The sequence below is a fragment of the Ambystoma mexicanum genome, chromosome 2p (genome assembly GCF_040938575.1).
Source record: "Ambystoma mexicanum isolate Mex_15411 chromosome 2p, UKY_AmexF1_1, whole genome shotgun sequence".
In the NCBI taxonomy this organism is placed as follows: Eukaryota; Metazoa; Chordata; class Amphibia; order Caudata; family Ambystomatidae; genus Ambystoma; species Ambystoma mexicanum.
In genome coordinates this window covers 7,101,331-7,119,033 of record NC_090923.1, presented here as the reverse complement: position 1 = coordinate 7,119,033, position 17,703 = coordinate 7,101,331, and the positions used below count along the sequence as shown (strand labels likewise).

Here is a 17,703-nt window from a genome sequence, read left to right as displayed (position 1 = left end):
CAACTCCAAGAGGGGAGGAGAGAGGCAGCTTCGAAGAATCGAAACTTCAGAGCATACCAGCCAGCCAGTGAAGGTCGAGATAAAGAGGCCCGAGGCAAGAGGATAGGCTATGGAAGAATCAAATACACGAATAACAGGAAAATGAAGCAGATTCACGGTGAACAGACACGTGACCAGCCATGGGCGAAGAGGTACCAACTTCTGATGTCACCCAGAACCCAAGGATGCCCTATCTTTTCTTGATAAGAAGCTACAGTTTGAGGCCATCCCTAGCCAACTAATTGACACATAGTCCTAAAAATGCTGATTGATGGAAGAGAGGCAAGGTGAATCCTGGGGCACAAGGCATCTGGATGTCCATTCTGCATGCTGCTAATTAAAGTGGAGATTTATGTCTAGGGGTGTAACCTACCCAATCACAATGGACAAAATAATCTGGGGTCCTATAGTTTGTAGAACCAATTAGACGTTGTACTTGTAGTGACGTCTATCACGAGTGATGTAGAGGGATGGGCATAGACACCCACCCGATAAGAGTTATCCAATCCTCACGCTCTGTTACAATATACAGATATAGCACCTATACTTAAGTTACCTTTCCCGACCAATAGAAGTGCATGATAAACTTTGAGTGTTACATGTCAATGATGACGAGAATTTGGTATAACTATTGCTGTCTGAATGAAGAAGTTGGAAATTGAAGCGAGACAGGTGATCGCATCACTGATGATTTCATTTGTTTCCCCGTTTTTTGTACTTGTCATTAAACGGACTTCCCTAGTTGTCCTTATTGATTTGTGTTGGAGTAAGATAATCCTGCACCCTCATCCACCTCAAGGTGCAGCTATCTCATCTTAAAAGTACTCGAGGGTGAGCTCTGATCCCATGGGCCCGTCAGAGGTCACTCCGCCCTCTTGTACAAAGTTTTAAGTGGCAAGAAAGGGAGGTAATTTTCTGGGGTGGTATGAGCAATGTGAAATGGGCATAATTATTGATCACAAAATCCCTCAACATATTGCCACAGTTCAACAGAGTCAAAAAAACTTGACTATGGCTTTGAGGAAGTTTTCAGTGACGTCATTTGTTGTTTGAAGGGTTTCTGTCATAAGATGCAAATACACAAAGAGGCAGTTCTTGTAGCAGCTGGGAGCAGATGTGTACCTATAGAGATCAGGAAAGATGTTTCTAAAGAAATAAAAAGACTTTCTGAGAAAGTGATTATTCAGGCAGTGGAAGCTTCAGAATGGATTTTCCAGTTGTAATTGTCAGAAGGAGCTATGGTAGTGTCAGACTTTGTGTGGACCTTCGTGACCCTAACAAATGTGTGGTGGTAAACATGTTTTTTCGTTACCCAATTTAGGGGAACTTGTGAGTATGACAGCCGTGCCACTGTGTTCAGCACCTTAGACTCACCCCCCCCACCATCAGGTAGTACTACAACCAGAGAGCAGAAACCATATCACTTTCATCACACGTTTGTTTGTTTTACTTATTTCTATAGCACATGTTAACCCGGAGGTATCTGGGCGCATTGGACGGCTGCAGAAATTACAAAAGTTACAGACATGCATATTATATATAGAACGGATTTACAGAGGTAAAACACATAGAATTACAGACAAACAATACTAGTGATACTAACTTATTCGGAATGTGCAGTCATTGATTCGGATTGGGGGTTCGGAAGTGGAAAGGTAGAGAGGAATGTTAAGGTTAATACTACTCGGTTAGCCATTTGATGGAGTTGCTTCTGAAGTTTGCAAATTACTTCAATTTCTTTAAGGATAGAGGGAGCAAGTTCCACAGCTGAGCAGCCATGACTGGGAAGCTAGTCCCACCAGATTTTAGTAATTTATATCTGGGGACTATCAAGCCGAGTGTATTAGTTGACCTAGTGGTTCGGGTAGATGAATTTAACTTGAACTTTTCTGTTAAGTACAGGGGGCTGCATGGTTTAGAGCTTTATAGGCGAGGGACATAGTTTTGAGTTGTAGCTTGTCCTTGATCGACATTCATTTATATTGTCTACTTGTTTCAGATATGTGAGCTCTTCTTGAGATGCTCAGAGCTGATCTAAGAGCATTATTTTGCAATGTTTGTAGTTTATTGAGCACATATTTTCTGGTTCCCAAATAGAGTCCATTGCAATAGTTCAGCTTGGACAGTATTAATGCTCTGGCAAGTGGGATGCAACTTTCCTTAGAGAGCAGGGGTCTGCATGCCCGGATTAGTTTCCCGGTATAAGCCATGGCTGAGGCTGTAGCGTTCACCTGTTTATGTAGATTTAAGGTGGCGTCGAAATAAAAGCCTAGCGTTTTTACCTCTTTGGCCATTGGGATCTTGTTTCCATCGATGTTGAATGATGCGTAATCGGAGTTCCGTATTTTTAGGTTAGCTGTGGAGCCTACGATCAGCAATTCCGTTTTGTCATCATTCAGGCAGGGACTGTGTGTGGCCATCCATGCCTGAATAATGAGGTAGATTTTGTTCACCAATGCTACATCATCTTCATAAATACCCGACAACGGGAGGAGGATATGGGTGTCATCTGCATAGTTGGTGTAGGTGACACCCAGGTGATCCAGTTTATCGAATAAGGGCTTTGTGAAGCTGTTGTACATAGTAAGTGATACACAGGAGCCTTGGGGAACTCTGCATGTGATGGGAATAGGGTTGGCTGCTGCTGAGGGGGAGAAGACTCTCATAGTCCTATCATTTAGAAAATATGGTATCCAGGTAATGGCGTTCTGGGAGAAGTGGCCTGCAGAAGCGAGGTGGTTGCATAGTACCTTGTGGTCAACCAAGTCGAACGCAGCCCATAGGTCCAATAATAGTAGTAGGGCCATTTTCCCATTGTCCTTCAGTTCATCAATCTGAGCTTTTAGGTCAATGAGTGTTACACTCCCCTGGTCTCTGCGGGGACGTTGGGGCACAGTCGCAGCCCTCCCTGGAAGTGAATTCCCCTCGTCAGGGTCCCTCCCCTGCTCGTGTGCGGTGGACTGCGCTGGTTGTCGGCACTGCCCCTGTTTGATGATGGCGAGCTCTCTGTCCTGCTTCTCACAGCAAGGGCACGTTGACGGGACCGAGTTCCTTCACTGATCCATGTGATGTGCGCGGCAGCCCAGACCGGCTGTGGCTGATCCACTCCTAAAGGTAAGTGTCTTTTGGCTTTTAAAATATTGTAGTTTTGATTATTGATTGATTATTGTCCGTATCCTTGTAATAATGTCTTTCCTCCGCTTTCTCCCAATAGGTGATATGCAGCCCAGCGGTAGTTGCGGTGCATTTGGCGAGGCCAAATGGGAAGAGAATGGAGGTCACGATGTTCCAACAGATGGTGAGTGTTGGTTTTAGGTCAAGCATGAGGATTGGGCTAAGCGCGACCTTAAACGTATTGTCTTATAGGTTTCTCACCTTGTCTTTGTCTTTTTCCCATGCAGGCACTGTCTGTCACAAAGTCGAGTTGGAGCGCCGCTACCCAGAGGTCTGGAGATGGAAGATGGATGTCTGACTCCACGAGGAGGCGTACCGAAGGAAGCGGATGGCAGGTAAGATGGAAGATGAATGCCTGACTCCACAAGGATGCGTGCCGAAGGAAGCAGATGGCAAGTTAAGTGTTGTGGCTGGTAGCTGACGGCAGGTAAGATGCACTCTGGAGAGTTGCTGAATGAAGGTAAGGTGTGCTCTGGCCAGTAGCTGAAGACAGGTAAGATGCGCTCTGGCTGGTAGCTGCGCTTAGGCGGCAGTGAGCGTTAGCAATAGCAGAATAACGCGAAGCGCATGCTGGGAGGCAGAACTGGCTTATATAGCCTGCTCTGGCCACGCCCATAGTCATGACTCATCGGCCCCACACTGGCACTCCTGAAAGGATGCTACCACGTGCATTCAGCCTCTCCAGCAGCCACGCCAGACCCAACGCACATGGGGCCCCCTGTAGGGGAAACCAAGTACCTGCAGCAAATAAAATGTGCTAGTGCACATTTATTTATGAGCCTGGCACCAAAGGTGCCAGGACTGAGTCCAGTTGGGCTCTCCAAGTTGTATTGTCCCCAAAGGACAATAAAAGGTCATGTTGCCCCTTGATCTCATGCCCTGATGGTGCAGGGTCTGGGCTTCTGGGGCCATGGCCATGACAATGAGTGCCGTTTTTCGGTCCCATGTTGGGGTCTAAATCCCGATTGGCGAGTCCCAAGAAGGTGGTTAATCTCTAGGTATTCTTGGATCTGTAGATAAACTACGCTGTCCAGAATCATTAATAAAAATGGGACTCTCGCAATTGGTCTATAATTTGTAGGGATGGTCGGGTCCAGAGATTGTTTTTTAATTAGGGGTAAAAACCCAGGATTCCTTCAGCTTATTACTTACTGTACCCGATGTGAATGAGCCGTTGATTAGTTTGGAAATGAAGGGTGCTAGATCTCTAGCAGCATCTTTAATTATTTGCGCCGGGCAGCTATCGCCCTGGCATCGTATAGGTTTGAGGGAGGCAATGATTTTTTGAACCTCCAAGGCAGAGACTTTAGAAAATGTAAAGTCTGGGAACTTTCAGGTTCACACGCATGCCGTTTGGCCCAGTATCGGCAGCGGCTTTCTTTGAATGAGTTATTCATGTGGTACTAGGACATATAAAGGGGGTGCTGTATTTCCAGATTGACTTCCTAGTGACGGGAAAGACTGGAAGAGCATGGCTATAGGTAGAGTGAGGTACTCAATGAACAGAGCAGGCTTGGACTAACATTACAGAAGAGTAAATGTCACTTCAGGAGTCAGGAGATTGATTATTTGGATCTACGTGATCCGACCGCGGCCAATTTTCCTGCAGCCGAAAGTTTGCATGTGAAATGTACGAACCACCAAAGGTTTGTACATTTCCCATGCGAACACACGCCTAAAACCCCTACATACCCACACCCCCACCCACAACACAGCCAAGACACACCCCGCACCCACACCCTCAACACACCCCCACCTACACCCCCCAATATAAACAAACCCTACTTACCTTTTCTTCAGGCTGTGACCCTGCAGCGCCAGTTCCCTTTCACTTCTGTGATCGGGAACTGGCGCCGCAGGGTCCTTTTCTTTTTTTCTTTTTTTCGGGAGCTGTAGGGGTTTCCCCGCAACCCCTGCTCACTATACTGGGCGGTATAGTGAGCGGGGGACAGCCTGCAGCCTTTTTTTTTATACTTACCGACATTGCTACCACCAAAGGTTTGAACTTTTGGTGTTTGAACCTTTGGTGGTAGCATTTTTCGGACATTTTCTACGGTCGGACCTTTATTTTTGGTCTGATCGTACAATTCCAATTATTTTGACACAGGCTAAGTGCAATTGATGTGTCTCCAAAGAAGAGCTTGGTCTCTGCCATTTTAGATATTGTGTCGACTACAGGGTCGGACTGGCCCCTCGCCCTTTCGGCCCGTGGCCGGGCCGAAGTCGGCCCTGGGGATTGGGGGCCGGTTTGGCAAAAATAAAATGAGGAAAAAAAAATGTTTTTTTCTTTTTTCAAAAAGCCTTTCATCCTTCTTAGGTCGATAAATGAGTACCAACACATGTGCTATGCAATAACATATCATTTGGCCTTGTACGTCTGCTTGGATTCACAGTAATTTGACAATATGGATCTATACACAAAGATATTAATGATGCATATGGTGATCCATTCTTGTATGAAATCTATATCACATTAGTGAAATCTTAACAATTTTTTTCGGAGTGTGCTTAGGAACAATGCCATTTGATGCCACTTCCTGTTTTGTCAAGGGGTGAAAGGTCATGTTTCATCACTTCCCAGGATGCCACTTTGGGGTGGGGTCAAATGACATCACTTCTGGTGATATCATCAGAGGTCAAGGGTCGTGAGGCAAGGGGTGGGCCACTTTTCTGAGGCGAGGGGTGGGCCTATTTCTTGTCCCAGTCCGACCCTGGTCGCCTACAGACAAGCAGGGTGCGATATCCTTTCTAGGTGTTGAAGAACACTATTCAAAGTTTGTCAGGAATTGTTTTGATTGTTGCAAAAGCATAAGATGGATGTGGCTTTTGTTTGGTCCCAGGAGTGTGACATGGAATTCGAGGAGATAAAAAGAGCTATATCAAATGCTCCCACTTTGGGGAGTTTTGATTCAGAGTGTGACACTTATAGTATGGCGGATGCCAGTAGCACCGGGGTTAGGGGCAGCTTTAATGCAAAAGCAAAATGGTTGTGACAGGGTGATTGCCATCACATCTAGGGTCCTCGAGGGGGTGGAGACTTAGTATTCTGTAATAGAAAAAGAAGCCTTGTGTGTGATGTGGGCAATAACGAAGTTCAAGGCATTGCTGTGGGTAAGGAGGTTTAAAGGGTTCAGTGATCATAAACCCCTGGGTCAGTATTTTTGGCAGTAAGGGCCTGGATGGAGGGTCCCGCAGGATTGTGAGGCGGGTCACAGGGCTTCAAGGACATGAGTTTGTAGTTGAGCATATCCCGGGGAGAGAACATATCTTGGCAGATTTTCTTTCTAGGGCACTGAGCAAGTCTGCTGCATTAGGGGAGGTTGAGGAAGATGGAGAAGTGGAAGATCAGGAGGTATTTGTTATTTGCAGTGGTGCGATACGAGAACAAGACTGGAAAGATGCAGAGAAGGTGGACGAGGTGCTGGAAACATGAAGAGGTGTGTGTTGGACAATTGGTGGAGTTGGACCAGTGAAGATGGTTTAGGCCCCTTCATTGGGTGAGAGTTGAGCTGAGTGTGCAAGGGAACAAAGTGCTGAGATCTGGGCCGGTGATACCGCCGCTTGGGGTGAGGAAGCGATTGTTGGAATTAGGCAACAAAATTCACATTGGAAAGAACAAGACCAAGGGGCGTCTAAGAGCGGACAACTAATGGCTGAGCCGAAATGGAAAGGTGGAGGACTTGGTGAAGAATTGCAGTGTGTGCTGTGATGCAGACAAAGTATTAAAGAATCATGTTCAACCACTGAGGCCTTTAGAGTTTCCAGAAATGCCATCAGAGTTCGTGGCTATGGACATATTTGGTCTGATTGTAGGTAGGGGAGGTGTCAAGAAATATGTTAAAAGTGTTAGTTGACTTCTATTCCAAGAGGTTTGAGGTGGAGATTGTGCAGGAGGCGGATTCAAGGACTGTGGTGGTGTTTTTTCTGGAAAACTGCTCACTGATAATGGTGTTCAGTTCACTTCCAGGATAATGAAAGAGTTTCTGTTAGGCATTGGGGTGGCACATCACAACACGGCAGTGTTCCACCATGAAATCAATGGGGCCGTGGAACAATTAATCGTACAGTGATGTAGGGTACGCACCCGTTTATAGAAGGATATATGCAGTGTAAGGGTGCAGAAGGAGGAGGCTGACACACAGGTGGCATGATTGTTGCTAAAGACTTTCATTGCAATGTAAATTAAGAGAAAACCTACCTTCCCTATTACTAAGAGGGGGTTCTCTACCTTAAGCAAAAACTAAGTGCGATGTCGGAATGTCCGTCTAAACTAAATAGTCCACCGTCTTGGCTCAAAACCTATTTTTGCTGAGTACCTGAGAGGAATCATTTGGAAAAACGAACGTTGTGGAGCAGGGAAACCGGCATTGCGAGCTGGCCAGAGGCTCTTGCCGGCATCCGTTCGCTTCCAGGAGGAGGAGGCGGAGCCACCCTTCCCACGTGACCTATCACGTGGTATCACCCGACCTTAAAGCACTGAGGCTACCACCCTTGCGGCGGTAAGCCCGTCGGAGGCAAGCCCACCGGCTGTTGTGCGGCGCTTTGGCGCTGGTGTGCGCTACCGCAATTTGGGGAGACTGCGGAGAAATTATCTCTTTGATCCCCATTCTGAATACCAACTCATGTCAGTCCAGCATCAAAACCCGCCGGAGAGGATCTGTATTTATAGAACCCCGTATTGACTTACCCCTCGGACTCAGGGCCGTGTTCGAACTCTACTAGAAAAGCACAACGGGAGTCCGCAGGAGCTAAGGCTGCATGGTCCGGACCTTGACGAGTGCAAGCAACGGTCCATGTAACACTGCATAGATGGCTCATCTGGAATGCCTCAATGAAGGAGAAATAGAAGAAATCCCAGAAAAAGCTAGAGAAACCGGCGATCCTGACATGGACAATGAACAATCCCGGTGCTGGCTGAGGAGCGACAAAGCAGAAAAATCCCCCCCAAAAAAGCCAAAAGTAAAATCTGTCGGGAGCGAAGAAGGAACCCAGGCAATGAACAGAGTAACACAAGCCCTAAAAGCTCGCCGGAAGGCTCTTGCAAAAGAAGCAGGAAAGTTAGCCTTATCGGGGACGAAATTATTCAATGAAATAAACCCTCCCTCTGCGTTGCACGAAGTAAATGAACAGTACAAATCACATGAAAAGTTGTCTACAGAAAAAAACCACTTACCAGGGCAAGAGGTATCCAACATTCCGAGTTCCGCCGGCAGGGCGAGTGGGTTTCCAGCACTGGCGGCCGTAGGGCCGACAGTGACGGACCCTCAACGGATTTCCAGCGACACTGACGCCAGGGGAAAGTCGCACGCACAGACGCTCACGAGGTGCAGCGAGGAGGACCAGCAACACGTGTTAGAAGCAGGAGAAACGACAGGGACCACCGCGGAGAGGGAAGAGGGGTCTGTCCAATTCTCAAATGAAGAGAACCTTGACAACCAGAAAATCCAGGAAAGATCACATGAGACAATTAGGGCGAATTTAGCCCAGGCTCTGATTCACAGTGCACTGAATCCAATAGAAATTACCGAGATACCAGCAACAAAGAAAAATAATGTGACTCTAAATGAAGAGGACAAAGAAAAAATAGTAAGCGAAAAAAACAACATCGTTGACCAGGCAAATATCACCAATACAGAAGCAAATAAAAAAGGAGGAACAGACACAAGTTCGCAAGAAAGCGAATCTACGTCTTCAGACTCGGACATGGAGCTGGGGAGAAAAGAGCAAAAGGCGAAACAGAAAAAAGGAAAACATTTAAACAAAACAGAGTGGCTAAGAAAAAATAATGAAAATAGCAATGTGACAAAAACAACTAAATGCAACCACGAGAAAGTAGCTAAAGTAAACCTGACAGGAGAAAGCAGTCGTTTAAAGCAGCACAAAGGACACCCACCACCCTTGATTTCAGGAACTTTAAAAGCTTTTTTCTTCAACCAACAGAAACGGAAACGGGACTCAGAAATTGAGGTATCTGATGCGGAAATCTTAGAGGCGGCGATGGACCCAGTACCAGGAAATAGACAACATCTACTAGAACCAGAAATAGCCCAGGAAGGCACACTGAATTCGGACTTAACGAAAGCCTTGATGGAGAAAAGAAAAGCGGCCTTAGAAATTAGACGTCAAATAGTAGAAAGAGATGAACTTCGAAGACAGAGTATGTTGAAAGAACAACAAGAAAAAACACTAGGAAATGAAGAACGCAGCCAAAAAAGCCAACAGACTGATAAGATGGTCGATATCTTACAAGAAAGTAACAATGGAACACAAGGAAAGTCACTAACAAACATGCAGGCATCTATCAGAGAGGAAGTTTTAACCCTCCCTAAACAAACACAACAAGAAAAAGACTCGTGGCTAATCGATCTGCGGCCAAACGGGTCGAAAGGGCAACTAAAACCAAGCCAACAAGAACAGATACCTGTCAAAGCAAGAGCAACAAACGATAAGAGCCAATTAAGAGATAGTGGGGCAGACATAACAAAACAAATGTCCCCAGAGACAGAAGTACACAAAATCAGACTGAGTGAAATCCTATTCATGGAAGCAATGGAAACCCCGAGAAAAATACCCAACATGCTAAAATCAACAAACAATGAAAGGCTGAGTGAACTAACTACTCCAATGCAGAAAGAAACACCAAATAAAAAGACAGATCTTATGACCATCATGTCAGCCATAACAATTGCAAATTATACGAGGCAATTAAAGAAGGAATTCAAGACAACACTTCGATATTAGCATCGATGTCTGCAAAAATTACACACATAGAAAACTGCATGACATCAACAGAAAGCAAGACCATGGATCACCAAAAAGACTGGGAAAAAGAAGTGGAGGAGTTAAAAAAGCAAATCAGGCACCTAAATATGACGAGAAATCAAGAAGAAGAAAAAATCAGAAAATCCCATCTGGATAGACAAAAGGGGGATTCAGTGGGAAGGAAGGAGGAAAGTCACAGAGATAAGGAGGAGAAGGATCCATGTTCAAGTGGTCAACAGCCATACCCAATCAAATCGGGACTTTGTACTAAGGCTAAGAAAAAACCTCCAGTCCTACTAAAACTAACCAACAACGAAAAAGCGCAGAAACAAGCGATGGCAGAAAAGGTAAACCAGCAAGACTCAAACAAACAAAAAGAAAATAAAGAAAAGAGTCGAAAGGATAGCCTAAGAGATACGCAAGAACGGGTAATAAAGGAGAAAAAGATGAGCTCCCCACGATCGACAGAAGACTTCATGTGTGATACAAATATGATGAATATATCCCAACATTGGGAGACGGCTTCGGAAAATTCAGTCATTGAGGTCAGCCAGGATAACCAAGAACTAGAACAACAAGAAAGAGCACAAGAAAAACCAACTTTAGAAGTCATGAAAAAACAAAAAAATATTGAAAGACAACAAAAGCCTGAAAAGGAAATACAAGAAGAAAAAAAGGAAGACACCGACAATTATTCAAGAGATCATAAACAAAGGCGACAATCACCAATACACCGAAAAGAAAACAAAAAATCAAATGACAATAATGACAAAGCAAGAACAAATAAAACAGAAAAACAAGTACGGATATTCAAAGTCACCCAAGTAGATCCGAACAGAGGACACATGATCCTGAACAGGAGGACATTTCTGAAAATAATGAGCACATATCCATTTGAAAGAAGAATGTGTACAAAATATGGACAAGATAGTAGGCAGAGAGATGGAAGAAAAGGGGCTTGAATTAACTGAAATAACTACAGATAAACAAACAGGGAAATTAGACTCTTATCTCAATCGACAAGGCAAAAGGAAAAACCGTTATACATCACGCACAGACGAGTGCTACCGAGGCAATAGAATCGGAAAAAACCAGGAAGTTGACGACTACAGCAGGGAAAGAGCTTACGTACACGATAAATATCGAAAAGAATACCATAAAAGAACCAGTGATGAGAATAACAAACTTTACGGACAAAGAAGAAATGAGCAACAGGGAACAGAGACAAGTAACCTTAGACACCGATTAAGAAGGGACACCAGATGCGATAAACAACAAGCAAGTCCGAGACATAGATGTCCCTCGGGTGGAAAGGAGAAGTGGGGAAAGCCTGTTCTGGTGAAAATAAAAACCAAGGCACCAGGAACTGGTCCGGTGGCCTGGATAAAAACGGTACTCAATTTGAATTCTGAAAATTAGCAACGAAAACAAACTTCGACATCCACAACAACGAGTTTACGGTATGAAGAGCCAGAAGAAGAAATGACAAGCTTCATACTTGGTTCATGGAATACAAGGGGGCATGTTCATCTAACTAGACCTGGAACCATTGATCTAGGTCAACTAGACATTATATGCCTCCAAGAGACGTGGCTTCAAGTGAAACCTAGCTTAGATGGTTTTGCAGTGGAAATTTCACCAGCAATCAGAGGAACCTTTGGATGTCCGTCGTCTGGTCTTCTAACAGCGATAAAAATGGGAGCAGGGTTGTCAACACCGATAAAATTGCACGAATCCTACGAAACGCTTGTCCTGATGACCGCATGGACGGAACAACGGGAAGGACATAAGAAAAGGCTCACTAACCAAATAATTATAATAAACACTTATTGGAACCCCTTAAAAATGACAACTAAATCCTACTGCACAAAAATGGAAGACCTTATAGATTATCTACACACAGAATACGAGAGTGCCTATTACATAGTGTGTGGAGATCTAAACACGGACTGCATAGAGTGGACCAAAGCGATAAAAAGAGGAAAATCCAGAGAAGCCACGCGAGAGAGAGGAAAAGCTTGGAGAGCCATGATCAAATCTAGAAACCTTCACAACGTCGCTGAATTGTTCCCAAAACAAAAGAACATTCCAACCTGGGAAAATTCGAACTTGAATGCTTCCTTGGATTACATATACGTGGCAATTGAGCCGACAACACGGATCCAGGAGTATAAAGTCATTAAAACAACACAGAGCGACCATAATATGTTAACATGCAAATGGATAGGCAACCATTCACAAAACCCAAGATACAAATATAACTTGGACTTAAATAAACAACAATCAAGAGTTTCTTTGAACGAAGAAGAGATTAAAAGAATAACAGAAAAATACGCACTGCCGGACTTAACTAAAACGCAAGAGACAAATCGACCGAACTATTTACCTTTACTGATCCCATTTAGAAAACCTGTGGGAAGTCAATTGAAAAAGAAATCGACCAACCCGTATGTATACGATAGATTGGTGGTGGAAAAAAGAAAAATTGTCAGGAGACTGAGAAAAAACGCAAAAAAAACAGACTCCAAAGAAGATTGGGAAAAATGGAAGAGGGAGTTGAACTATAAACAGTGGGTAAAACATCATAGGTTACAACTCTACCAGCAAGATGCAGAAAATATGCAAAAATGTCTCAGTTCAATGAAATCAAGTGACTTTTGGTCAATAATCAAAACATCTAACCCTGCAAAAGAAACAGATTTAACGAACGCGGTGGAGGAAAAAAGATGGAAAACATATCTAACGACTCAATTCCAACAACCAGAGACGCGAGAACCACCCCAAATAATTAATCACATAATACCATGGGTAGACGTAGCAGATCCCGAAGAAATCGAAAAAATCATAATCAACTTGAAAACATCAAGGGCCCCAGGACCAGATGGGCTGACTAACGTCGAGCTGAAGCAAGCACCGAAAGCTTGGGCAGCGATTATAAGCAAAATTTTCACACACTGTGCTCAAACAAAAATGGTCCCAGAAACGTGGTTAAAGGCAATAATAGTGCCGATTTATAAAAAGGGCGGAAGAGAAGATCCGGAAAGCTACAGACCCATAGCCCTATTAGACATTGTGGGAAAAATATACACATCACAGCTACTAACCCACTTTAGAACCTGGGCAAGGCAGGCGCCGTGCTTTGACATCTTACAGACTGGTTTTCAAAAAAATGGAAGTACAAGCATTAATATTCTAATACTTCAAATTTTGAAAGCAAAAGTGAGAGAAGGGGCTCCCTGCGTCTATTTGGCCTTTGTAGATCTATCAAAAGCCTTCGATAAAATCGACCGGGAAAAGCTATGGTCTAAACTAGAGAAATGGAAATGTCCAAAATCTATCACGGGACCCATAATAGCACTGCACAAAGATACAAAGATCAGAGTGAAACTAAGCAAACAAGGCGCCCTGAGCGACGAGGTAATGGTCTAGCGCGGCGTTAAACAAGGCTGTCCGTTAGCTCCGGCCTTGTTTATAACCTTCTTGGGAGATTACCAACAAGAGGAAGAAACGGTAAGAAGCTTCCCTCCCAAAATTGGCAAAAGAAGTATTTCGAGGTTGTTATATGCAGATGATGCCATTATCATCGATCAGACGCCCATCGGCCTACAGAGAAAATTGGAAAACCTGGCTAGATACATGAAATCTAATAATCTCGAAATCAATACAACAAAAACTAAAGTGCTGGTTATGGGAAAAAATACGACGAAGCGAAGAAATCTACCAACATGGAGACTTGATGAGTACAAACTAGAAGTAGTGGAAAAGTTTAATTACCTAGGGGTGTCCATAGACGGATCAGCAGTTGAAAAAACAATGCAAGACCACCTATGGGACAAAGTGAAAAGGCTTACGGTTCAAATAAAATTGATCGACAAAAAATTTGGCAAATTCTCCATCATGCCAGCAATAAAATTCTATAACGCAAAGGTGGTGCTGGCGATCATTTATGGTATGGAGGCCTACCTCAACGTGCCCCAACCATTATGGCAAAAACTGGAGGGCTACGTGTGGAAATCTGTCTTGGGTTTACCCAAGTCGACGTCTATGCCAGCAATAAGAAGGGAATTGGGTCTGGTTTCTCTTGCGGCTTTGGTGGAACAGAGCAAGCTAAGGCTTTATAGAAAAATCATAATGGCAGACTCACTCCCAATATTCACAGTGATCGCGGAAGAAGTGAAAGACGGAACCTGCAAAGCTCTCAACAGATGGGTGGCAACAATCCAAGAGTCTTTGAGAGAAATTGCATGTACAGAAGAAGACTTAATAACCAACCCTAATCGAGTAAAAACAAAAATAGAACTCATGGATTGGATTCGATCGATAGAAGCGGCAACCTCGAACAAGCTACTCACTCATCTCCCACCGACATACAACAAAGTAAAAACGCTGCTAAATTATTGCAGGAAATTTCCTAACAAAAAAATGCGAGAAACATTTCTAAAGGCCAGACTTAACTTACTAAGGACACAGCAAATCCTAACAATTAGGTCAACAAAGACAGACAATAGCTGTCGCCTATGTGGAGTAAGAGAGGAAGTGGAAACACTGAAACATCTGGTCCTAAAATGCTCAAAGACACGTCAGAACAGAGACACATACCTGCTGCCCTGTGTGAAAGAGGTGACCACGCTAGATACGGAAGAGGTATGGTGCAGATTGATTTCGGGAGACATGACAAGATGGACAATCGTAATGGTAAAGTTGATAGAACTGGCTTTCGAAATGATCTCAAAAGCACCATTAATTGATCCCGCCTGAGAAGAGATGGATAATTTTAACCCATCCATTAGTTACATTACGTCAACGAGAACTTGAAGACACTGGAAAATTTTAACCCCACAAGAGAGCCCTGAGGCGCATCGGAAGAAGCAAGAAAAACTTTTTCTTCTTTTTGTAAAAATCGTTAAAATCTTTTCGATTAAATTAAAAAAATAAAAATAAAAATAAAACTATTTCCGTCCCTTACACTCTTATCTGAAGTAAGGAAAATGCTGGTCTCCTTGGTCCAGAAGAACGGCTCCCTTTGTGTGGCCTGTTATTTGTAAGACCAAAACTGAAAGTTCCACAAACTTCCCTGGATTGGTACTCTACAGGTGCACACAGAAAAGACAGTCTCTCAAGTTTGCTTCTCAGTCCACACCGTTATTGATATTGATATTGTATTTCTATTGCGCTCGTACACAAGTGTTTCAGAGCGAGACAAGGCAAGGGAGGGGAACAGGGGAGAACAAAACAGCGATCTTACTAGGGCCAGTGACATTGAGAAAGCGCAAGTGCATGGGAGAGGGTGAGGGGGAAAAGTGCATGGAAGGTAGGAGAAGTGGAAAGTGCGAAGCAGAGGAGAAACAGATAAATAACAATAAATAAATAATAAAGGAAACAAACCGTTTTAGTGCAGCCAGCAATTTGCAAGTGCTAGGTTTAAGGCAGCAGACAGGGTAGGTCTGATAAAAGCAGGAAGAAAAAGGGGGGGGCTGTATGGGTACAGATACAGACCCCAGTGCAAGGGGTGGCCCGGAGGCAGTGCGGGAGGGTGAGCAGGTACCTGGGCCCGGAGGACAGAGGGTGGCCAGGTGCACGGTGCCAAGAGAGAACAGATCAGCAGGGGACAGGGGGAGCGAAGGCAGAAGAAAAGAGGAAGGACTTGAGGTGCTTCCGGAACCCGAAATGGTTCTCCTCAGGTTTTAGAGTGGCAGGGAGGCGGTTTCAGAGGGAGGCCCCAGCCAAAGACAGAGATCTACCCCCAGCTCGTTTCTTTGAAAAACGACTGACCCTGAGGAAGTTAGAGGTAGAGGAGCGAAGAGCTCGAGAGGGGAGGTATTTGCGGAGGGATAGCTGAAGGTATTTTGGACCCAGGGCCCAGAAAGCCTTGTGGACAATGCAGAGGGTTTTGAATTTAATCCTTCATCCACTGGGAGCCAATGGGGAGATTTCAGAGCTGGAGAGATACGATCCCAGGGCTTGAGGCCAAGGACAAGTCTCGCAGTCCTTTTCTGGATTAGTTGCATAGGGCGGAGAGTAGAGGCAGGTAGATTTAGAAAGAGGCTGTTACAATAGTCCAAGCTAGAGAGAACCAGGGCTTGGGATACCATGAGCTTCTGGGGGAAGGAGAGGAAAGGCAAAGTACCTCTGAGGAGGTGCAGTCGTAAATGTGACTTTTTAGAGACCTCAGAGATGTGGGCGGAGAAGGAAAGGGTGGAGTCAAAGATGACCCCGAGGTTCTTAGCATCGCAGGTGGGGGTAGGAGGAGGGCCAAGGGACGCCGGCCAGAGAGTGAGGGGAAAGGATGGTGAAGGTGTGCCGATGAGGAGGATCTCCATCTTTCTGCCGTTCAGAACAAGATCATTGGCGGCACACCAATCTTGAATGGCAGTTAGGCAATCAGAGATGGGAGAGGAGGTGGCAGAGGGCAGCCTGAAAATGAGTTGAGTGTTGTCAGTGTAGCACTGGAAATTTGAGCAGAAAATGGCAATGCAGTCGGCGAGAGTTACCAGGTATTGGTTGAAAAGCCAGTGCGAGAGGTTAGACCCCTGGGGAACACCACAGGTAGAGAGGAAGATAGATGATGGGAAGGACCCAAGTTGGACCTGGGAGGGTCGATCTGAGAGGAAAGAGGTCAGCCAGGCCAGAGCCTGATCAGTGATACCCAGGTTTTCACGGAGACGGTTGAGCAGGATGGTATGGTTGACCGTGTCGAAGGCAGAAGAGAGATCAAGGAGGATGAGGACAGAGGGAATGTTAGAGTCAAGGTTGGAGAGCAGATTTTCACGGATGTTCAGGAGAGCAGTTTCCGTGCTTCTGGCAGCTCTGAAGCCAGACTGGTGGTCATGGAGAAAACCAACAGAACTAGAATGAAGGTTAAGCTGAGAGATGGCCAACTTTTCCAGGAGTTTGCCAAGAAAGGTAGAAATGTAAATTGGGCAATAGTTAGCTGGACAAGAAGGATCAGCTGTGGGTTTCTTGAGAAGAGGATGCACAAAGGAGCGCTTCAGAGGGGAGGGGAAGGATCCCAAGGCAAAGGAGTGGTTGCAAAAATCAGCAAGGGCCGGAGCGAGGGTGTCAATGTGGTCCTTGATGGTTTTAGAGGAACATGGATTAAACTGTTTTGACAAGGCTTTCATAGATCGGACTTGTCTAGCGACCTCGTCAGGATTTGTATTTGTATTTGTTTTATTTGTAACACGCACCATCCGGCCTGGAGGCATCAGGGCGCAATTTAGACATGGTTACATAAGCATACAATTAAATATATTCAAAGCATTAAACAGTACATAGTATACAAGGCATACAGCAATATACATATTTACAGAAGGTAAATTAGCGCAGGAGTTTCCCAGGGCTGGTCCGGACATCATGGCTGGTTGGAGAGCCAGGATTTGGTTTTAGCTTTGAAGGCACTAAAGCGTTCTTCGGATCGGATGGTGAGAGGGAGGGCATTCCAAAGCTTAAAGGCTAGGACGGGGAAGCTAGATCCACCCGCCTTTTGTAGTTTGAACCTAGGGATGGTTAGGCAGTGGGTCTGAGCTGTTCTTTGTGGACGGGTGGGCGCGTGTCGGGATAGCCGGCTACAGAGGTATGGTGGGGCTTGGTTAGCTAGGCATTTGTGGGTGAGGCCTAAGGCTTTCAGTGAAATTCTCTGTTTGACCGGTAGCCAGTGTAAGTTAGATCTAGATTCCGAGATGTGGTGGTTTCGTGGGATGTTTAGGGCTGCTCTGATAGCGTTATTCT

The 17,703-nt window shown here is 44.9% G+C and overlaps 1 protein-coding gene across 1 annotated transcript in view; it reads right to left on the bottom strand.

The window, feature by feature from the left end:
- Positions 1-17,703, bottom strand: part of LOC138567658 (zinc finger protein 585A-like) — a 198,563-nt gene that overhangs the window by 79,925 nt on the left and 100,935 nt on the right. The window contains exon 4 of the mRNA XM_069646131.1: positions 2,322-2,683. Within this exon, the coding sequence (XP_069502232.1) occupies positions 2,322-2,683 (362 nt within the window). The remainder of the gene's footprint in view (positions 1-2,321; positions 2,684-17,703) is intronic.